Here is a 24,493-nt window from a genome sequence, read left to right as displayed (position 1 = left end):
ATTCTATGCACATGAAGCCATGATCTTCCCTCACCCAAAACATGTCATAAAAATCAACACTGCAGGAGTGCACACAGGCATTACAATTCAAGTCTTTACGGATTCACTGATATTTCTCATTTTTGTCCCTCAAGTGGTAATCACAATTGCAGAACAAAATGCAGTGCATTTAGATTGAATTCCAGCAATAGAGACTTCATTTACTTTCAAGCACTTGGATTTTAAGTATTTCAAAGGTGTGCAAACTTCACCCAGAGAGAAAGTAATGCTCTGTTCATAGCAAAAGCAGACATGGTATTGAGATTGGTTCTGGGACTAAAGAGGCTTTCACAATAGTTTGCTAAAGCGAGGATCAAATGGTTGTTTGCAAGCATCGTTTTCCTTGTCTGGATTAGTTTCACACCTCCACATTTCAAACACACTAGGATGTGTTTGTATAAGGCAGATGCACAGGGATGTAGTGGTAAAGGATTAAAGAGGGTAAGCGCTGAACGCTGGTTGTGATGACGGGCAGTGAGTATTTTATTTTATCATTATAAATTACATTTATAACCATTGAGGACAAAACACAATAAAGCCTGAGAGCTTATTTCCATTGTGGTCCTCTAGGATAGGCAATGCATACGCTATTGCTAACAACGCAGACGTTGCATAATAAATGCGTAAATGCTTTTCGCACAATAAAAAGGTGTTTCTGTGCGTTTAGCCTCCATTACATCCCTGCAGGTGCACCTTCAGGGTGTTCTGTTTCAGTGTAAATAAAAACATTTCAAGAGAAGCAGCTCTACCTCTGTGTGACTTCAGAAAAAGTTATGCTGCTGTCTATGCAATAGACATGGCAGCAATATTGATTCACCTATACGAAAGCCTACAATGCAAGAGTAAAAAGACAGAATATACAATTTGACTTTGTAATAATAGACAATGACAATTTGAGTGAAGACACAGTTGCAATGTTTCATTTCAAGTTATTCACACAAGTGATCAGTGTTCAGAATTCATATACTTTGCAATTGATTAACATATGTCGCCGTCTACTCCCTTGGAATTTGAGTTGATCACTTTCACACCGGCGGGAACCCCAAGAGTACCAAACTGCTATCGATCTGTGACCCCCCAGATATAGGCAAACAAGGGTGGTTTTAGTACACATTCAGTTACATTGAAACATTGATCAAAAAAATCCACAACAAACTTGAAACAGCTGTGTAAGCCACCAAAGCGTTTACTGGTTTTAGCCCAGGCTGGATATCTCTTCCTGAAACATGAACAGAGAGCCGAGCCGTAGAAGTCCCTCAGAAGCACATAAATCTGTTTCCTTGATAGCGGCGCACACAAAAATATAGTCCCTGGATGGAGCTAGTCTAACCATAAACTACAGAGTTTAGGACTGATGGTGTTGGGGGTCAATTCCATTTCAATTCTGGAAGTGAATTGAAATCCCAATTCAGGAATTGAATGAAATCCTCTTTGAAAATGCTTAAATAAATAAATGAAGTAATGTACGTAAGAATAAATATAATTTTTCAATTATTGAATTGGAATCTCAATTATTCTCCTGAATTGATGGCATTTGAATCTCTGCTAGTGAGGCCAGTGCATGTTGTCAAAGTCTACTGCGTCCCCCAGGTTGGCATCAGTCTCCAGCAGGCTCATGATGACGGCCATGGCAGCCTCATCGTTGCTCAGGGTACCGAGGCCTGGTCCCACCATGCTGTCCAGGTCCATCTGGGAGCTCTCTCCTGGGGGAGGAGAACGGGCTGTCATCAAAATCAACCAATACTCAAAGTTATGTCAGTCGTATGCTAACCAAGTATAACTCTAAGTATAACTAAGTAACCCAAATATACACTTAAAACTGTCTGATTGATAACAGTCTAGGTAAATTAAAGATCATGTAAATGCATTGCTTCTAAGTTTACTTTGTATATGCTTTTGAATGGTAACTACCTGTGTCCATATGTGTGTCGCTGCCAGCGTATGTGGCCCCCTTTGAAGCAGACTCTGATCCAGACTTGCTCACTGTATCTGAGTCAGTCACCTCCTCATTTGGCATCTGCAAGAGGACAAGTGGGTACATAATAATACAGAACAGTTTTTCTCCAGATTTTTATATACAAAGTTCCATTTACAAAACTCTTCAAGCGCACCTAATATGAGGGGTAATATTTACCCTGGTAATTGATAAGTTAAAGTACATAAAAACATTACATTCAGCTTAAAATTGTTTATCTACGCAAGGCATGTGTTCATAGGGAGACCTCCAGTGGTTATGGTTGCAATCTGCATGTAAAAAAACATTATACTCTCTCCCTTTATGCCGTAATGAAAATAGTTTTGAAAAAGTGTTTTAAAAAGTTTTATAGTCAACATGCAACTACTACCTAGGGTCCTAAAGACACTGTAGGATGAGAGGGGAGTTAGGTAACGTGACTCACATTGGCATGAGAGGAGACCTTTGGAGACCTGTCCTGAGGTGGACAGAAGGGACTGGAGGTTCCACTGGATGGAGAACAGTTGACCCTGCACAGACACAAAGACATCGTCTATGAAACAGTGACATTTTGGCGGTGAAAGAAAGCAGAACTAATGTAACAAAATGTTCAAGGTCATGGGCCAATAAAACAAAATAACAATGTAAGCCGACTACAAGTACCAGCTTCCTCCTGGTTGCCAAAGAAAACTCTGACAGAACCCTTCAGTGAAAATGGTTTTAATAATCAAACCATTGCCACCACAGCATTATGGGTCATGCTGTTGCCTACGTGGAGACCAATCAACATCCAAGATCGGTGCATTTATTGCATTGTAAAACAATGCCATAATACATGCAACACACCTGTTGGAGTCCAAGAGCTCGTTTGCTATCTGGGTCCCTATGCTACCAGCGTAGATCATAGTGGCCATGCCACTGGAGATGCCAGGGATAAGGATGGTACGTTTGCAATCTTCTGTAACAGAGGGAGGGGTCAGGACAGTGAGCTAAGTTCGGTCCACACACCCAAATTGAGTTATATCCAAAATGACAAATATTCCTTTCCTTACCCTCCGACAGCTTGGAGCTACTCGGCTGTTCAGCTTCTGTGTGACCGGGTCCCCTGTGTGTGGAGAGGGAACAGACGACAAATGATTGTACATCCCTTGTATGATGTCATTAGTATAACGCAGAGGACTCTCGAACAACAGCTACCATTTTGGGACACTTTTGACTGAACTTGTGTCTTGACTCGAAGCAGATTATTAAATTAAATGTATTTTACTGAATATCATTATAGATCGTTCAACCCACAATCTAGACCGAATGTGAAAAGGCACTCACAAAACTCGGTTGGATGACACAATAAACTCCACTTCTTTGGTCCACGGGTTTATAAAACTAAACCACTGACTTTGAAGCATGACGAAGGAGCCATGTTTTGTTTTGAACTTGTAGCAGCTGGTCTCAATCTTCTCTTTACTGCTGAGAACTGTTGAGACACAAAACACAATTTCTGTCACTGCAATGTGCTAGTTTTATTCATGAATCCCCCCCGCAATAAAAAACAAGTAAGCATCGGTTATTATGGTGTAATTACTAGGGCTGTTACGGTGACCGTATTACCGCCACACCGGCGGTCACGAGTCATGAAGGCAGTCAAATTCCACGTGACCGTTTAGTCACAGTAATTAGGCCTCTCCAAGCTCTGATGCTGCTGATGGTCATTAGTAGCCTACCAAACTTGCTAACTGCCTGGTACTCAGCACTCTATTGTCCCTCTAATCACTCTGACATCAATGCAAACGTCATCGAAAATCTAATCACACAGAGTGATGGCCTCTACTAAAAAGAGGATGAACCCATCAGCTTTCTATAGGCTAGGCCTACTATAGTTATTTCTCAGCTTTCTAATATTAAGCACATTGCTTCTCTTTACAACAGGAGTATAGCCTACCTGGCTGGCATGAAAATGAACCACAGGAAAAGCGTCCTCCATTCGCTATTTAAGTACATAGATGACATGTATTTTTTTCCGCTGCCCCTGTTTCGAGACAGGTGCATGATAATGGTCCATTTTAAATCATAACAAATTTCACACATATATTATTTTATATATGTAAAGACAAGATTAAATCAAGAATAGTGTGATGGGTGACAATATTAGCCTATCACTTGTGAATGATGCCAAGCTTAAGGCAAGAAACAGCGCATGCTTTTTTTGCAACTTTTTCAAATCATAGTCCCACACATCATGTAGCCTAGCCCATAGGCCTATATGTTTTGATAAGGTTTGTATCACAACTAAAGTGGCCAAATAACTTCTTAAAATGAAGCACAGGTGTAGAGCCTAACTGGCATACATACGCAGCGCGTGAGTTTCAAGTTTGGGGAAGATAATTTCCACCATAAAAATGCACCTTTATAATAAAAGCATCACATGCATAATCACATTTGTGGTCACTTTTGAGAATGGTGTTTTCCTGCTAATGAAACATTTGCGCTTATAGCCTACTGCCGTGTGTGCATTGCTGCACTTATAATGTGAAGAAATAGCCTAATAGTTCATCAGCATTTTAAGCTAAACGTTCTCATCTGATGCATCAGGCTCCTTGCTTAAAACAGGTTTTTTTATGCTAGTGGTTGTATTAATTTGGGATCTTTCGCATCCCACAAATGTCCCAGACTATGTTTGGAATATTTATTTCTCTCACAGAATAGAATAGCTCAACTTTTGTACTATGGGGGGTAGTAGATTGACATAGGCTAGTGCTTTTGCTGTTCGTTAGGCCTACTCATCTTGTCAGCTGACGAAAAGTGGACAGTTCTTCCAATATCTTCAATATGCGCCTCGAAATTTGAAAAAAACGCGCGCAGTTGCGTCCCCAATGTGTCTGTCTTCACTTGTAGCCTGTGAGAAAGACCCGATCACATGACAGAGAGCCATATGAGTGAGCGGTGCTTCCATGTGAGTGAGAGGTGCTTCGGCACGCAGCCGGGAGAAGGGAATTATAATTATTATATTCAACCCAAGGGCACAATGGCCACTGGCCGAAAAAGGCAAGGATTTTTTTAGGGGGTATTAAAGCCACACAAGGGGATGCAGCCAGTAAATTCGAGGCATTATCAAGTGCTTGTCAAATTGTGAATGAGAGACTGATGAAGTGTGTACAGCCTTAGAATATATAAAAAATCAAAACATATAACCCAACATTTGTATCACAACTAAAGTTACATAAATAACTCTAAATTAAGCATATAGGAGTACCTGTTTCTTTGTTAACCTCTCAACACAGAATAGCCGCATGTGTGCACTCCCTCAAATCGTTTGGAGAAAATATGATTTATATTTTATTCAGCTATGTTCAATTGTATTCTTCATACTATAAAATAATATAAAATAATGCCACGGAATTCTAAGCAAATCTTGTCTGCTAAATGAACTAGTGTAGCCCACAGCCATATGGCATAGCCAGATAAGGACCTAACATCAAATCAAATCAAATTGTATTGGTCACATACACATATTTAGCAGATGTTATTGCGGGTGTAGCGAAATGCTTGTAAGGACAACTCAGTGTATGATATTCTGTTCTTCTGAAATAGACTACATTTTCTTATATAATGTTTCTTTAGACCTGTCTTAATTAAATAATGGATTTATTGTGATGGTGTAGGCTATATTACATAGATTTATTAGACTTTTTTAAATGTAGATGTTCCAAAGGTCTGCATCAGTGGCTTGCAGGCTATGTGTGGAAGCCAGGAGATGATAAATATGTTTTTGTTAATTAACGGTCAATTACCGTGAGACCTGCAGTTATTTGCTTGACAATCACCGGCTGACAAAATGTCATGACCGCCACAGCCCTAGTAATTACCATTTTACCATGCAACATAAGTAAGAACCTGGTAATTTTCTGCAACCAAAATATCTTTCATATCTGTTTGAGCAACCTGCACATTTGGAGAACATATGGTTCTCACCTACAGTGGGGGAAAACAAGTATTTAGTCAGCCACCAATTGTGCAAGTTCTCCCACTTACAAAGATGAGAGAGGCCTGTAATTTTCATCATAGGTACACGTCAACTATGACAGACAAAATGAGGGGAAAAAATCCAGAAAATCACATTGTAGGATTTTTAATGAATTTATTTGCAAATTATGGTGGAAAATAAGTATTTGGTCAATAACAAAAGTTTCTCAATACTTTGTTATATACCCTTTGTTGGCAATGACACAGGTCAAACGTTTTCTGTAAGTCTTCACAAGGTTTTCACACACTGTTGCTGGTATTTTGGCCCATTCCTCCATGCAGATCTCCTCTAGAGCAGTGATGTTTTGGGGGCTGTCGCTGGGCAACACGGACTTTTAACTCCCTCCAAAGATTTTCTATGGGGTTGAGATCTGGAGACTGGCTAGGCCACTCCAGGACCTTGAAATGCTTCTTACGAAGCCACTCCTTCGTTGCCCGGGCGGTGTGTTTGGGATCATTGTCATGCTGAAAGACCCAGCCACGTTTCATCTTCAATGCCCTTGCTGATGGAAGGAGGTTTTCACTCAAAATCTCACGATACATGGCCCCATTCATTCTTTCCTTTACACGGATCAGTCGTCCTGGTCCCTTTGCAGAAAAACAGCCCCAAAGCATGATGTTTCCACCCCCCATGCTTCACAGTAGGTATGGTGTTCTTTGGATGCAACTCAGCATTCTTTGTCCTCCAAACACGACGAGTTGAGTTTTTACCAAAAAGTTATATTTTGGTTTCATCTGACCATATGACATTCTCCCAATCCTCTTCTGGATCATCCAAATGCACTCTAGCAAACTTCAGACGGGCCTGGACATGTACTGGCTTAAGCAGGGGGACACGTCTTGCACTGCAGGATTTGAGTCCCTGGCGGCGTAGTGTGTTACTGATGGTAGGCTTTGTTACTTTGGTCCCAGCTCTCTGCAGGTCATTCACTAGGTTCCCCCGTGTGGTTCTGGGATTTATGCTAATTTTGACCCCACGGGGTGAGATCTTGCGTGGAGCCCCAGATCGAGGGAGATTATCAGTGGTCTTGTATGTCTTCCATTTCCTAATAATTGCTCCCACAGTTGATTTCTTCAAACCAAGCTGCTTACCTATTGCAGATTCAGTCTTCCCAGCCTGGTGCAGGTCTACAATTTTGTTTCTGGTGTCCTTTGACAGCTCTTTGGTCTTGGCCATAGTGGAGCCTCTTAAAGAAGAAGTTACAGGTCTGTGAGAGCCAGAAATCTTGCTTGTTTGTAGGTGACCAAATACTTATTTTCCACCATAATTTGCAAATAAATTCATAAAAAATCCTATAATGTGATTTTCTGGAAAAAAAATCTCAATTTGTCTGTCATAGTTGACGTGTACCTATGATGAAAATTACAGGCCTCTCTCATCTTTTTAAGTGGGAGAACTTGCACAATTGGTGGCTGACTAAATACTTTTTTTACCCACTGTATAAGTAGATACCAAAGACAACCAAACTATTCTCCATTACCTTTCCTGTGTGTCTCTGCAAGTTGTTGCAGGTCGTCCTGGTGGAAGTACTCATAACACGACGTCCCCAGTAGTTCCTGTGGCAAGTAGCCCAGAACAGTAGTGGCTCTGAAGGACAGAGACAAGGAGGCTGTTATTCTCTATAAACCAACTATAGTACCAGGTTGATATCTTCTGTCCACTTACCAGCTCTAACTATGTACATCATTTCAGAATGGCACAATAAATACTAACTATAACCATCAATATACATGATGCAGCCTTTCTGTTTCTATGGAAAAGAGTAAATGGAATGGTTGTCAAACATCTGACCACAGTAAAGTGAACTGGGTTCTTGTTCTCTGAATTGGGATCAAATACCAAAGTAGAAAGAATCTCACTCAAAAGCAACAAAAATAGAACTACTTACTCAATCTTACTTAATCAAATTGGACTGACGCGTTCAATGCACTCTCTGCTGTTAGTCAGAAGATCTCACCACCAGTGTAACATTTTTGGACAGCCTGGGTCACAATAACAAATTCACATACGTGAAAGGGCTCCTGTTGTGAAATGGAGCTGCCTATTTGACAACCGATAAGTAAAAAGGTATTTATCTTGACATGCTTACTATATAAAAAAAGAATATTTCCAACACAATGTTCCAAGTAAACATTTTTCAACTCACTAGTTAGCAAAGTTATTATCAATATTTCAAACCAATAGTACCAGTAATGTACTGTTGCCATCTCTTGAAATAATCAGTACAGTCATCTCTTCAAGGGGTATATTGTCTCATTTGGAATGCATTCGGACCAGTTGCTGGAAAACTTGGGGTAACCCCATTACACTTACAGCCACTGTGGTATGGTAGGGGGTGCCATGGCAAACCCTATCCAAGATGACTGCCTGCCAGGCCTGCCTTAACCAACGTCATTGCTTTTCTCTTTATTTGTTTCTTTCTTTGGCTGTTAATACAAGCACAGGTTGGGTTACCCAGGGTATAACTGTAATGTTAGCCAAGGCCATTTTAACTTACCATAGCCTTGGCTAACATTACAGTATGTATCAAAACATACTCAACTCAGCTGAAAGAGATCAAATCTGAACAAAACTCTGAGAACAATACGCTATGAAAGTTACCAGGAAGTGACTGCCCCTCAGCATTGTAGTTTTTAAAAACTTTTGTAGGTTTTTTGAATGGTCTTCAATGGGCAAAAACATAGCGCAATGGTCTTAAGTGCAAAAACTCTGTAAAAGCGAATGTAATTGTATATATATATATATTACGAATTTGATTATATAACCGTGAAGCCCGTTCAAAAGATTAGCGGACTTGATCCAGAAGTAAAGCGAAAGGGCTGGTTACTTTCACAGGGTATAGATTCGGTTTTACTTTCCTCCCAGTGTTTTTCACCAGGTGAAGGCTATGCCCACAATGCCCCCTTATGAACAGTATTGGTTCAACATTACACCAACACCTGCCAAGAATATTTAATAATGAGCGAAAATCGCAAAAAGGGTTGTGTATTAGACACCACTTACTGTTGGTCCACGAAGGTGAACTTGCCGTCAATTGCAAAGCGAGTGACAAACTGGGTGGGTTTGACCTTGACCTCACGTGAGGGCTGACAGGCATTGTTAGGGTGAACGCGGCACACAGCGACCAGGCAGGACAGATGGGAGAACTCGTTATCGTCGCTCTCAGCATCCAGCTGGGTGGAGGGCCAACTCCGCATGTAACCAGTGCAATGGACAGTGCAGTATCGTTGAGACTCTACAGGGGTAGACAGTGCACATAAAACACGTGTTTACATTTAACCCCACATGCAATTCCAATCATGGCCCTATCAGGGCTAACCAACTACCTCAGTGAGGTGGAATCAAAAAAAAATAATTGTGCTTCTGGGTTGATGACCACCACGTTCCTCTCTGCTCTTACGATGTATTTTGTGAAAGTTCTATCTGCATGGCTCTCTCACCCTTTTTCTTGGAGCTGCTGGGCTGGATGGTTTTGTCTTCTGTCTTCATAACTGTTCTGCTGTGCTTCATGCGGCAGAAGAAGGAGCGCCGTGCCCCTGTACACAGCTGAACTGCTCCCACAGGAAGGTCCTGTACCTGTAACCCTGCAAAAGAACCCGGGAGAGCCTATGATCCAACAACATCAAATTATATTTATAATATATTTTTTAAACACAACGTAACATTGAAGACGTAACCTAAAAAGTAAAAATCTGTGACCTCAAAAGAGAACGAGGTCAAAGTGGAAACCAGTAAAGCAACAACAAACAGAACCTAGGCTCTCTGCTCTTTCCCCTGTGCTAATAGAACTGAGATAAAAGCTGTAGCTTTCTTTAAAGTAATACCGTTATAGTGGTGATAGCTTAAACTGCATTTCAACAAGACACAAACAAAACAAAACACAGAGAGAAATAAGATAGGAAAATCCCAGCAACAGATACATTTAAATAAAGTCTTTGCAGACTTACTTTTGGCATCTATGAGCCGTTCGCGAGGGTATAATCCTGAGGCTGACAGCTGCTCTTTCACTTTACTAATGTCCTTCGGGTGGACATAATCAAAAAGACTCTGTCCAATTAGTTCCAACTGTAAACAAAACAGTACTTTAATTATCAGAACCAAACTAATCATCTCCGAACCTGAAACCAAATCTTGTGTGAGCTAGCTAGCTAGCCAACTATACTAAACAACTGATTCAGATCCCCACTTCAGAACCACCTGAACTTTCTGGTTAAACCTCCACAACATAAAGCATGAAACAGTTTCAGGTATAACTTTACTATGGTACAGAAATTACAAGGTATTAAAGGGGAATTTAGTATTTTACAATTTAATGTTAGATAGTTCCTCACCCTGTAAGTAGTCTATGGGCCAGGAGAAAATATAATCCATGGCTCGGTTTTCTTTAGACAGCCACTACAAACACCGCTAGCTAAAAATCAATGGGAGTGGTAGGGGCATGGGGTGCCTGTTACAAATGGCCAAAGAAAACCGAACCATGGAACTAAATGAATGGGATAGCACTGTTAAGTAATGGACTCTTCCTAAAGTTGTCATTGAGAGTATTTAAGTGGATAATACAGTGGGGGAAAAAAGTATTTAGTCAGCCACCAATTGTGCAAGTTCTCCCACTTAAAAAGACGAGAGAGGCCTGTAATTTTCATCATAGGTACACATCAACTATGACAGACAAATTGAGGGAAAAAAATCCAGAAAATCACATTGTAGGATTTTTAATTAATTTATTTGCAAATTATGGTGGATAAGTATTTGGTCACCTACAAACAAGCAAGATTTCTGGCTCTCACAGACCTGTAACTTCTTCTTTAAGAGGCTCCTCTGTCCTCCACTCGTTACCTGTATTAATGGCACCTGTTTGAACTTGTTATCAGTATAAAAGACACCTGTCCACAACCTCAAACAGTCACACTCCAAACTCCACTATGGCCAAGACCAAAGAGCTGTCAAAGGACACCAGAAACAAAATTGTAGACCTGCACCAGGCTGGGAAGACTGAATCTGCAATAGGTAAGCAGCTTGGTTTGAAGAGAAATCAACTGTGGGAGCAATTATTAGGAAATGGAAGACATACAAGACCACTGATAATCTCCCTCGATCTGGGGCTCCACGCAAGATCTCACCCTGTGGGGGTCAAAATGATCACAAGAACGGTGAGCAAAAATCCCAGAACCACACGGGGGGACCTAGTGAATGACCTGCAGAGAGCTGGGACCAAAGTAACAAAGCCTACCATCAGTAACACACTACGCCGCCAGGGACTCAAATCCTGCAGTGCAAGACGTGTCCCCCCTGCTTAAGCCAGTACATGTCCAGGCCCGTCTGAAGTTTGCTAGAGTGCATTTGGATGATCCAGAAGAGGATTGGGAGAATGTCATATGGTCAGATGAAACCAAAATATAACTTTTTGGTAAAAACTCAACTCGTCGTGTTTGGAGGACAAAGAATGCTGAGTTGCATCCAAAGAACACCATACCTACTGTGAAGCATGGGGGGTGGAAACATCATGCTTTGGGGCTGTTTTTCTGCAAAGGGACCAGGACGACTGATCCGTGTGAAGGAAAAGAATGAATGGGGCCATGTATCGTGAGATTTTGAGTGAAAACCTCCTTCCATCAGCAAGGGCATTGAAGATGAAACGTGGCTGGGTCTTTCAGCATGACAATGATCCCAAACACACCACCCGGCAACGAAGGAGTGGCTTCGTAAGAAGCATTTCAAGGTCCTGGAGTGGCCTAGCCAGTCTCCAGATCTCAACCCCATAGAAAATCTTTGGAGGGGAGTTAAAAGTCCGTGTTGCCCAGTGACAGCCCCAAAACATCACTGCTCTAGAGGAGATCTGCATGGAGGAATGGGCCAAAATACCAGCAACAGTGTGTGAAAACCTTGTGAAGACTTACAGAAAACGTTTGACCTGTGTCATTGCCAACAAAGGGTATATAACAAAGTATTGAGAAACTTTTGTTATTGACCAAATACTTATTTTCCACCATAATTTGCAAATAAATTCATTAAAAATCCTACAATGTGATTTTCTGGATTTTTTTTCTCATTTTGTCTGTCATAGTTGACGTGTACCTATGATGAAAATTACAGGCCTCTCTCATCTTTTTAAGTGGGAGAACTTGCACAATTGGTGGCTGACTAAATACTTTTTTTCCCCACTGTAGATAGGATTGAGTGATAGTGACCTCAATAATTAGCTCAATTTAGAATTAAGTAGTAATTATGCGCGTTGTGTCGTGCTTAAGAACAGTCCTTAGCCGTGGTATATTGGCCATATACCACACCCCCTCGGGCCTTATTGCTTAAGTATAACCAGTTCACTGACCCGACTGTAGTTGAGGAACTTGGAGACGGATTCTGAGGTAAAGAGGATCTTCCCCCTGTCGCAACTCACCACGAACAGGAACCCATCTGCAGCCTGGGAAAAAGAGACACGGCACGACCTCAATATATTTCAATCTGGATCCATGAAAACACTGACACTGCTACAGTATTTTGAAACCATCAGTGTGTATCCACTCCCTCTGTTTACTCCAAAATGGCAGACTCTGTGTGACAAACATGCACACTTGTGGGAGATCAGAGCTGGCAAAGGTTATACAACAGAACACTCCAAGCGAGGGGAAAGAACTGGAGCCGTTGACACATCCTGTTTTTAATAGGGATTTCCCAGAGTGAAATGAGTTAGCGACAGAATGGAAAAAATACTGTAGCAAACCCAGAGGGTATGCCTGAGGTACTGTCCTTAAAATAAAGTGTAGACTTAAAGTCTGAAGGAGAAACATGTCCACCAGTCTCTCATAACTTTGGATAAAATGCGGCACTTTTAAAGTAAAAACCACACAATTGTAGATTTTTCCTCATTATTGGGTCATGAATTTATTATTAATTAATATTATATTTCCCATATTAAAACCAAAATTCTCAGCTATTTTTGGAGCCTAGTAGACCCAACACATAAAAACTGTAAATCGACATACCACATAATCCTACCCCACTGTTGTGACTGCTGCCACAATACCAAATGGGATTGCTCTTGGTTGATTGGAGAAAGAGATTGAGACAGATTGAAGGGCGGCCTACCGTGAGCACCAGGTGCTTGAGATCATCCTGAGGCAGAAACGAAGGCTTGCGTTTGTAGTTAACGTCAGTAAAGGAGCTGCTGGCACCTGCTGAGGAGACGAACACAGCACTGAGCTGTTAGTCTGTGTTGTACCTGTCCCTTAGGAGCTTGATATTTCTACCATAACTTGAGTTAAAAGTATATATAAATATTAACAATATATATATATAATAAACTCAGCAAAAAAATAAACCCCTTTTTCAGGACCCTGTCTTTCAAAGATAATTAGTAAAAATCCAAATAATTTCACAGATCTTCATTGTAAAGGGTTTAAACACTGTTTCCCATGCCTGTTCAATGAACCATAAACAATTAATGAACATGCACCTGTGGAACGGTCGTTAAGACACTAACAGCTTACAGACGGTAGGCAATTAAGGTCACAGTCTACTGACTCTGAAAAACACCAAAAGAAAGATGCCCAAGGGTCCCTGCTCATCTGCGTGAACGTGCCTTAGGCATGCTGCAAGGAGGCATGAGGACTGCAGATGTAGCCAGGGCAATACATTTCAATGTCCGTACTGTGAGACGCCTAAGACAGCGCTACAGGGAGACAGGACGGACAGCTGATCGTCCTCGCAGTGGCAGACCACGTGTCACAACACCTGCACAGGATCGGTACATCCGAACATCACACCTGCGGGACAGGTAAAGGATGGCAACAACAACTGCCCGAGTTACACCAAGAACGCACAATCCCTCCATCAGTGCTCAGACTGTCCGCAATAGGCTGAGAGAGGCTGGACTGAGGGCTTGTAGGCCTGTTGTAAGGCAGGTCCTCACCAGACATCACCGGCAACAACGTCGCCTATGGGCACAAACCCACCGTCGCTGGACCAGACAGGACTGGCAAAAAGTGCTCTTCACTGACGAGTCGCGGTTTTGTCTCACCAGGGGTGATGGTCGGATTCGCAGTTATCGTCGAAGGAATGAGCGTTACACCGAGGCCTGTACTCTGGAGCGGGATTGATTTGGAGGTGGAGGGTCCGTCATGGTCTGGGGCGGTGTGTCACAGCATCATCGGACTGAGCTTGTTGTCATTGCAGGCAATCTCAACGCTATGCGTTACAGGGAAGAGATCCTCCTCCCTCATGTGGTACCCTTCCTGCAGGCTCATCCTGACATGACCCTCCAGCATGACAATGCCACCAGCCATACTGCTCGTTCTGTGCGTGATTTCCTGCAAGACAGGAATGTCAGTGTTCTGCCATGGCCAGCGAAGAGCCCGGATCTCAATCCCATTGAGCACGTCTGGAACCTGTTGGATCGGAGGGTGAGGGCTAGGGCCATTCCCCCCAGAAATGTCCGGGAACTTGCAGGTGCCTTGGTGGAAGAGTGGGGTAACATCTCAGAGCAAGAACTGGCAAATCTGGTGCAGTCCATGAGGAAGAGATGCACTGCAGTACTTAATGCAGCTGGTGGCCACACCAGATACTGACTGTTTTTTTTACCCCCCCTTTGTTCAGGGACACATTTTTCCATCTGTTAGTCAAATTGTCTGTGGAACTTGTTCAGTTTATGTCTCGGTTGTTGAATCTTGTTATGTTCATACAAATATTTACAGATGTTAAGTTTGCTGAAAATAAACGCAGTTGACAGTGAGAGGACGTTTCTTTTTTTGCTGAGTTTAAATATATATATATATATATATATATATATATAAATAATCAGCAATTAACCAAGCTATTTGTGCACAGCTGTGTATTTTGCAGCCACCATGTGTCCAAGACTCTAACTGCATTAGTGTAGCTTTATGAGATCTACCTTAAAGAGATGTGTACTGTGTTGTAGGGGCAGTGTTGTAGGGGCAGTTTTGGGATGATGAGGCCTACCTTTCAGGGCTTTGAGGTGGTGCACAGCCATTCGCAGCACCGTGAGTTTGTCAAGCTTTCTGGCCATGGGGTTACAGGAGGGAATTATGCCTGACAACTCATCGATAAGGGTGTTCATTTTGTCCCTCCTCCGCTTTTCAATTTGGCTGTGTGGCTCCCTGTGAGTGAGGGCACAAATACACTTATTTCTCTCTCACACACATATCTCACTACGGGCTGAGGCAAGGTGAAGCTTGTTGCTATCAAGTCAGCATGATATCATTTATTAAAGCAACAACACATGAGAGGGTGTGTGTTATTGTTATTATTGGCGTTATGGTGATGTGGTCGCTCGCATCGTACCACCAGCTTCACAGAGTGCCAATAATCACACAAGAAACACACCTGAGTGTAGTATTAGGTAATTTATAATATTAAAGTATCCTCCTGTTTTTTACTGAACTTGAGAGGATATGCCTAAAGCATACTTTAAAGGGCCAGTGGAGTCAGAAATGTGATTTTCCTGTGTTTTATATATATTTCCACACCATGAGGTTGGAATAATACTGTGAAATTGTGAAAATTATGATAATGCCCTTTTATTTATTTTTATTTATTTTTTATATATTTTTTTCACCTTTATTTAACCAGGTAAGCCAGTTGAGAACAAGTTCTCATTTACAACTGCGACCTGGCCAGTAAGTAAGATCTGTTTGAAATGACCGCCTGAAATTTCAGCCTGTTTTGGTGGGATGGAGTTTTGGCCTGCCTGTTGGTAAATTAGTTGATAGACCAATAAGAAAGAGAGTTCCAAACCGCTCTGCCAATAACGGCTGGTTTTCCCCTCCCCACTCAGACCACTCCCAGACAGTCCTAGCAAAATTCTTGCTTGAGAAACTGCTTTTGCTAAGAAGCTATTTTTGTTTATTTTTTACCATTTTGATTTAAAGGTACTGAATTGTTACCCAGAAAGGATTTGATATTGAGATAAAACGGCTGCATTGGGCCTTTAACTCCCTTTCAATATACCAAATGAATATGTACGCCCAGGCTCTTACCTGAAGCATTTCATTTTGACCTGCTGATCATCGTCTTCCGATCTGAATTGGAATGGGAAATATATATGATTATTTAAAATGATTCATTTAATCACCTGGCCTGGCCCTGAGAGATCTTTCCAAGATTAGTGCTGAAATAAAAATCATTTCTAAAGAATCTTCAAATACCTGCTCTGTTCCTCCTCCATTTGAGTATCACTATTTTCCCTGCAAGACATAGAGAGAACACAAAATATAAGTCCACCGAGTAAGAGAAAAAAATAAGAATTTTGTTATTTTTATGCTACTTTATGATAGGTGAGATCTCTCTGCTCTTACCTGTTGTCTAGATCCCCCTTCCGTTTCCTAGGCAGCTCTTGGATTGGCATGGCTCCTGCCAGGTGGGGGGTTATGACATGAGGCATGGCTCCTGCCAGGCGTGGGGTTATGACGTCAGGCCGAGAGACAGGAGGGCTATTGTTTTCTCCTACGGGCACAAGAACCATACAAAACTGACACATTAGTTTTGATTTCTCATAATTTGTCATTCCTCCACGGTCAAATTGATGCATTATTGTAGCACTGACACCCTTACGGAGGCCTAGAGACAAAATGGGTTGGTGTTTTGTTTAATTCCTCTGATTTTTATATTTGCCAATTTTGACAACCTCTATGAAAGACATTCACATATCCCGATCCTCAATTGAAACACTCAACTGAGGACTGAGAAAATAAAATAATGAATGGATGCTTGCAGTTACTTGCTTTGCCCAGAAGATGGCACAAATACCAACTCAATGGATGTTGACTTCAAGCAACCCATACATATGGTTGGAACCTTGTATAATTACAAGGTGCCTGGGAGTGTAACTCAATATTGTGTAAAAAGTTTCAAAAGAAAAATAATTGTAAAACATCTTATAAATATAAATGTTATTGTGTTGATCAGTCACATGATAAGTGTGTATGCACTAACTAACATCCACTTGAGAGGACTATAAATAAACTCTCCATTGTATGCCTATTGACAAATGTTCCTCAGTGTAAATCAGTTTTAAGTTCAGCTAACTGGAAATGACCTTCCAGCTTGTAACTGATCATCTTGAAAGCTATAAGCCTGGCAGGTGAGGTGAATGAACTCATCAACCTAAATCAGCCTAGCAGACACCAACCTCTGGCTCAGACAGTTTCTCCCCGCTGTCAGGCAGCACGTGATGAGTTTTCATGTCCCTAGTACAAGTCACCATGAGAGGGCGTCTAACCACTGGCTTTCTCCCAGTTTCCCCCCAGCATGTGGCACGTGATGGTTTCTGCTATTGCCTTACCTCACTGCTTATATAATGCTGTAACATTGACCTACTTCCTGCACATGACTCCCATTATACTTTAAGAGTTGACATTTTATTTGAAATATTGTTGAAAGGGGGGAAGATATTTTGGGATTCTAATGCTTTTAATGCTAAAAAATGCTTACAAATAATGAATAATCAACTAACCTAGGCTATTTCTAGGAATTTGGGGGTCATTTCTGACAGAGGTGGAATGCACAAAATACTCCACCCCTGCCCTCCCGCTCTTCCTTTTTCTGCAGGCATCTCACCAAGCATTGAGAAACTGTAGTAGCATGAAATCAAAACAGGTGGAAATATTCCACAGGTAGAGAAATTGTAGTAATTTTTATAATTTAGCTAATTCTGTAGTTACCAAGTTGTACAATCATGTAGGGTTAGCCAGTTATTACTTTATTTTAATCTCCATTTATTTATTTTTCAATTTTCATTAAAATAGTTAAGACAAATCTGACAACGTTTGTTGCCCAATCAAAGTAGAAACATTGTGGCTTTGGATGTTTGACTAAGACAGAGAGTAGCTCAGGGTTGAGGTACATTTAGAATGCTTTGGTACACACTAACATGTATTAATTGAAACGTGTTATAAATTAGAACAACATAATACATTTCATAAAATCCAACACAATTGTAAAGGGAAGAGTGGAGATCCCTATTTTGCAGTAACTAACTAAAGGGGAAGATAATGTCATATCAAATAGAATTAGGTAGGTATGTAGGGAAATGGTTGCGCTACACATCCGTTTGGTTGACCCACTTCAGATCAAAGTTCATCAGGGGACCAGAGCAACCCCTGGTAAATACGCAGCAGTCATTTCCTGGCTAGGCCAGCCTCTCTCCATGTCATCTCCTGCCGTTGTGCCTTTGAGCAAGGCAGTTAACCCTTAAATGCTCAGTGTGTTTCCGACCCCTTAGGGTGTGTGTGTCTCAGGGGGATTGGAACCAATTTCTGTTTTCTGAAAGAAAGAATGGACTGTAAAGTATTCTTCTTAAATGTTAATGCAATTCTTGTGGCTAATAGGAGATGCAGAGGGAAACGCAAACTCACTGACAACTGGGAACCAGACATTAACAAGATCTCTGGTTGTGCAGGACATGAGTGGGTGGTGCAGAAACCAGGTCAATTTAATCACCTTGAATGAGACACAAGATTACACTTCTGGTCCTGGCTTCCTAAGAGATGACTGTATGGCAAGTGAGGCCTGTGTGACGGAGTGAGAAGCCTCTGCATTGGAGCTTGATAGTGCAGCCGCTGAACCTTTCATGGATGATGCTCTCTCCTGGCTGGATAAATGTGGTAAGGATCGCACTACTCCATTGGTCCAGGTCTTCAGCTGATAATGATGAAGACCCTGGCAGTCACAGCCAATATAAACAGACCCTTAAAAGGACTCTCCCTCATCAGATGAGCTTCCTGTGGCTGGTGCTTCAGGTGCTGGTGCCTCTTAATCACCCTCCCCTATCCCTCACTACTGACCCGTCGCTCTCACACAAGAACTCACTACACCTCTATGTTTGTTATAAAGCCATTGTGTCGATAGGGTCTATGGTAAAACTAGAACATGAATGTCGAAAAATTGATTAGACAGCACAGCAGTATGACATTATGGCAATATATAGTTATGGCAGTGTCTAGATAAGGCAGTATGATGTTATGGCAGTATATAGTTATGGCAGCAGTGGCGTAAAGTACTTAAGTAAAAATACTTTAAAGTACTACTTAAGTCGTTTTTGGGGGGTATCTGTACTTTACTTGACTATTTCTATTTAAAACAACAAGAAAATTGTGCAGTCTGGTTTGCTTAATATGAGGAATGTGAAATTATTTATACTTTTACCTTTGATACTTAAGTATATTTAAAAACAAATACTTTTAGACTTTTACTCAAGTAGTATTTTACTGGGTGACTTTCACTTTTACTTGAATAATTTTCTAAGGTATCTTTACTTTTACTCAAGTATGACAAGTATGACAATTGGGTACTTTTCCCACCACTGTATGGCCGTATCTAGTTATGGCAGTATGACGTTATGGCAGAATCTAGTTATGGCAGAATCTAGTTAAAGCAGTATTGGTGAGTGGTGAGTAACCGAGTTCAGATTCCCTAAATAAATACTGTTACAGCAATTGAGTGATAAACCTACACCATTAATAATCGTCAACTAATGTCAAAATGTTTGCCTCATATTTGACATGGGCCACAGTCCTGAGCAAGACTGTTTGTAGTCTCCCAACAAGGATAATGTTGATGTTGATAAATGAAATTCACACCATATTTGCTGATAGAGTCCTTTTGCATTTCATATTGTTAACTTGAAACTATAGTCCTATATAAGCCAACCCAGGACATGTTATTGGTGTGTGACGTTAATGCGTAAAGACGTGTGGCGAGAAGAAAAACTCCCAAGTGTTGATTGACCTACAGCCTACCTCTTGTATAAGCGTCCAAACGCTCACGTGCAGCTTGCTTTGAAGAGTTATATGAAGTTATAGGCTATGGTGTTTTACAAAATAACTGAACACATAGGCCTAATTAGCCTAAACAAGTTGTAAGGTAATATTGGGCAAATGTCAGCTAGCCTAGCCTACTTGAAGTAGCATAGGCTCAATTAAAATGGGTCAGGCAGGCCTATACATTTTTTTCAAATGTTTTATGCTACAAATACGTATTATTTTCAAAGGAGCGTCCTCGGTGACCATATTCAACTAAATTCATAACACCTACGTTATTGGATGTTATGGACAAATTCCAGAATGGGAAATTGTGTTATTAAGCATGCATGCAGCATATTAGCCTAGCGTGCACGTTAGCGAACTAACAATTTCCCATTCTGCATTCCAATAAATCCACCCACCCACCTTGAAAATTTGGAAACTGTTTCATAACCCACTTCTTGGTAATATTCTTTAACATTTTACCATGCATCCCAAAATCACAATGGGGTTATGGGGATCAGTCTACGAAACATGTGGCAATGCATCAGAATGCTTTAGACATTGGAAATTCTCGTCGCCAAAAGTACAAACCTGCCGCGAAACATTCTAATTATACTATCAAGATACTCACAACTCTGAAAACATGTAGGCTAAGCTATGACTTTAGGCTACCCAACACACATATTTAAAATACAGTTTAGGCTATACGTCCGACTGAACAGGATATGGTACAAGCATAAGCCATGCATAAAATGCGTGATTGGTGCCATTTTAATTGATTATCTTATTTTATAATAGCCTACATAATAGCCTACAAAATACCAAAGGGATGAACAGAAGATCTGTTGACCGCCTATGAAAAGGCAGCTGCATAGTTTTACACCAGGTTTACCATAAACACAATTCCACAATGCACAAATTCTAATAAAATCACGCCAACTCATACCTGTGAAATTAAATGGTAGAATGCCACAAATATTCCACAAATTATTAAACTCCCACGAGCGCATCCCAGGACTTCCTCGAGTGTGCGTTTGCTCCACTGATCTACTGACCTACATTTTTGGGGAGAACCAGAATTGTTTTCAAAGCGAAAGACATGGAAACAGCTCCCCTCAATTCCTCCCGGCACATAGCATCGACTGCAATAGGCTATTTTCACCTCACAGACTAGACCTCACACGTGATGCTTTCATGACAACTCGGAAAGATCAGAACATCCGAGTGAAAATGTGGGTACGATTTTTTGCGTAGAGGTTCCTATTGGTTGATTCTGATACTTTCCAAATGGGAAACGTGGACCTCATCTTACGAGTTTCCGAACGAGTTTCCGAGTTGTCTTGAACACGGTACAAGTAGGTCTACTGGTACCTGTTCGTTTGTCCGCGGTCCTGTCATTGCCGCCGGCCGCTGAATTCTCTACGGACATGGCTGGAGCCCGTCAGTAGGAGCCCGGCGCCGCAGAACATGAGGAAGTGGTAGTGTAGCTTAGATGTTGTAGAAGTAGTCTACTGTAGGGGAGAAGAGGCGGGGGATTGTTGTATAATTTACTTTATTTTTTCCTCCTCTCTCTCTTTTCTAAGGCGGGGAGGGGGGTAGACATAGAAACGTAGACCTACACGTGCGAGGACAAAGTAGGCTCCTGAGTAATGAGAACACAACTCCAGGAAAACGCGGAAGAGGTCCATCTGACTCCTCCTCTATCACCAGTCACCACTACACTCGCATTCATTCACACAAACCACCCGAGAAGGGGACACTCTGTCCATTGCATTCACACGTACACACACACACACACATACACACAGAGGCTATCGTTTAGTAGGATATATATTATAGCCCAGAGCCAGTAGGACAACCATTCATGAAACACCAAGATTTCACTTTCATTACAATAGGCCTCCTGTAGCTCAGTTGGTAGAGCATGGCGCTTGCAACGCCAGGGTTGTGGGTTCGATTCCCACGGGGGGCCAGTATGAAAAATGTATGCACTCACTAATTGTAAGTCGCTCTGGATAAGAGCGTCTGCTAAATTACTTAAATGTAATTGTAAAGAGTTTTCTGTATGCGTCCCTTATCAATAGGCAATAGCATAGCTCATTATATTACAGCCCGATTTTGGAATGAAACGTTCCTTTTATCTTCTAAAATGATAGGCTACAAAGTGTAATTTTGCATTTATTTGAGGGAAAAATGATTGTCTATATAGGCTACTACTCTAGGCTCCCTAGAATTGAACGGTTTCAATCTGTGAGTTATAACACTGCTTTCTCGTGTAAATATACGTGTCCAACCTGAAAAATTAACATATATATATAGCCTACATATATGTAAACTTATTCGAGTGGTCTTTTCCCCCCTCGTTCGAACTTATTTTTTTGTCTCTCAGGTCAGTGTTATTCGAGACCTCTGCACGATACTTTATGTAAGTGTACGTGCCAAACAAGAATCGTGTTGACCTAAATATTTTGCGTTATACAACCATGTAACCGTCACGTGTAGCAGCTGTCTCATTACCCCGTCTGAAGCGCGGGGTGTAATCATAAGTCCAAACAGTTGCATTCCGTTTGCAACTAAAACGAGAGTTTCTATTGGACCAATTGAGGTAAATCCGTCCACGTTTCGTTCCGTTTGCTTCCGTTTAAGAAACGGTTTGCAACAGTATCGGCGGAATTGAATACGCCCCTGTCTACAGCTAAAGTAAACGTGCGTCCCAGTGCACTTTACAGCCCCGCACACAACGTTAAATATATTTAGGGGAAAAGTCCCGTTGTGTAGGTTAGTCTTGAGTGTCATGGATCGAAGACATCTACAACGAGTTGCCTTTTACGCATGACCACCGGTCGCTGTGATATCTTATATTGTCACGACACTGCGAATTAATCAATTGAACCACACGTTTGCCTACATGTATTTACGCTACTATATAGCCTAAAAACAGATTGTCATAGTATGCTGTGTTCTGGCAAAACGTCTTGCCTTGCCTTGGCGAATATCATAGGCCTGTCTCTGATTGACAATACGTAAATACAATGACGGGTAAATCATAGGCTACAACCGTGAGACATTATTTATTATTGTGTAGCCTAGGCTGCGCATTGTATTTCAACATGCGATTTCAATTTCAACATCAAATCAATTTTTATTTGTTCCATGCGCCGAATACAACAGGTGTAGACCTTACAGTGAAATGCTTACTTACAAGCCCGTAACAAACAATGCAGTTTTAAGATAGAATACCAAAACAAAATCACAAAAAATACAATATAAAATAATACTAAATAAAAGTAACAAATAATTAAATAGCAGAAGTAAAAATAACAATAGTGAGGCTATATACAGGGGGTACCGCCCCATCTGTACAAGTGCATGAGAACTTCCTACATGAATGTTTGGAAATTAACAAAGGCTACCATCAATAGAATATATAGGCTACGGTAAATATTTCGGCAAAATATTTTTTGGGGAGATAAATATATTGGTAATACTTTTTAATAAGCGTAATTAATAATGTATAAATAGTGTATATAGCATTAATACATGCATTTTGGCATTCAGCCAATTGGCATTCAGCCAATCAGGTTGCAGCAGTCTGTGTTTACTAGGAAGTAGCATTAGCCACCATAGCATGGGAGTGGCAAATTGTGCTTCATAAAGAAAGTACGCATATTTCCCCCGTTTTTTTCTCCTTTTCGCCATTAAATCCAGTTAAGGGGAACTTTGCGCCTTTGCAGCCTGAATGGAGAATGTTTAATGTATGAACCGGTCCATGGGGATACAAGTGTATAGCCAGCTGTATACATGCCCTTAAGATGGAACGGCTCAATATCGCCATCTGCCGGCCATTGGGCTAGTAGTATAAGCATACAGTTATAGCCTTTATAATATTGTATAAAACATGTATAATAGTTTATTAATTAGTTATTATAAAGTGAACCTACATATATATACACACACACATATATACATACACACATATACATATATACATATTTACACACATATACATATATACACACATATACATATATACATATATACATACATACATAGTGCATTCAGAAAGTATTCAGACCCCTTGACTTTTTCCACATTTTGTTACATTACTGTCTCATTCTAAAATTGATTACATTGTTTTTTTCCCTCATCAATCTACACACAATACCCCATAATGATGATACCGCAGGTGAAGAAGCTGGATGTGGAGGTCCTGGGCTGGCGTGGTTACACGTGGTCTGCGGTTGTGAGGCCAGTTGGATGTACTGCCAAATTCTCTAAAACGACGTTGGAGGCAGTTTATGGTAGAGAAATTAACATTAAATTCTCTGGCAACAGCTCTATTGGACATTCCTGCAGTCAGCATGCCAATTGCACCCTCCCTCAAAACTTGAGACATCTGTGGCATTGTGTTGTGTGAAAAAAACCTGCACATTTTAGAGTGGCCTTTTATTGCTATTTTCTATTCTATATATATCACTCATGCTCGTTGTATTTATATTATGTATACATTTCAGCATTACTGTAATGTTTATTTGAACACATTTGCCTGAGTTTCATGTGTACAAATATAATAGGTTATGTAGTCTATTGCCATGTGACTAGGCCTTATGCATGCTGTAGTGTATAGCCCTTGCTGTTATATACTTACCTGTGCTAGCTTATACAGCCATGGCATTCATATTATAGCAGTGCTATAGCCTACATTTTATTTCTCTGCTT

The 24,493-nt window shown here is 41.0% G+C and overlaps 1 protein-coding gene across 5 annotated transcripts; it reads right to left on the bottom strand.

The window, feature by feature from the left end:
* Positions 1-937: 937 nt before the first annotated feature.
* On the bottom strand, positions 938-21,403 carry LOC121543604 (aryl hydrocarbon receptor nuclear translocator-like protein 1). Of its 5 annotated transcripts, none has more exons than XM_041853618.2 (17): positions 21,146-21,403; positions 16,328-16,475; positions 16,178-16,216; positions 16,010-16,051; positions 14,973-15,130; positions 13,101-13,189; positions 12,343-12,435; positions 9,962-10,079; positions 9,455-9,598; positions 9,018-9,249; positions 7,495-7,601; positions 3,320-3,467; positions 3,046-3,098; positions 2,840-2,951; positions 2,439-2,523; positions 1,951-2,056; positions 938-1,742 (listed from the first exon to the last, which is right to left on the bottom strand). In XM_041853618.2, exons 1-17 carry the CDS (start codon positions 21,201-21,203, stop codon positions 1,585-1,587), a joined length of 1,890 nt encoding a protein of 629 aa, XP_041709552.1. In that variant the 5' UTR covers positions 21,204-21,403; the 3' UTR covers positions 938-1,584. The 5 variants fall into 5 exon arrangements, with proteins under 5 accessions (XP_041709552.1, XP_041709549.1, XP_045065688.1 ...); XM_041853615.2 differs by lacking the exon at positions 21,146-21,403 and adding an exon at positions 20,830-21,137; XM_045209753.1 differs by lacking the exon at positions 21,146-21,403 and adding an exon at positions 20,830-21,137 and having other exon boundaries at positions 13,101-13,186.
* Positions 21,404-24,493: the final 3,090 nt, after the last annotated feature.

This window comes from Coregonus clupeaformis, chromosome 4, assembly GCF_020615455.1.
Source record: "Coregonus clupeaformis isolate EN_2021a chromosome 4, ASM2061545v1, whole genome shotgun sequence".
Lineage (NCBI taxonomy): Eukaryota > Metazoa > Chordata > Actinopteri > Salmoniformes > Salmonidae > Coregonus > Coregonus clupeaformis.
This window is presented reverse-complemented; position numbering and strand designations above follow the sequence as displayed.

Coding starts and splice junctions, on each gene's coding strand:
- LOC121543604 (XM_041853615.2), bottom strand. CDS start 20,908: ATGTGCCGGGAGGAATTGAGGGGAGCTGTTTCCATGTCTTTCGCTTTG. Junction 16,476..20,829: donor GGTTCTCCCCAAAAATGTAG/GTCAGTAGATCA, acceptor TTGTGCCCGTAG/GAGAAAACAATAGCCCTCCT. Junction 3,099..3,319: donor GTGTCATCCAACCGAGTTTT/GTGAGTGCCTTT, acceptor CTCCACACACAG/GGGACCCGGTCACACAGAAG.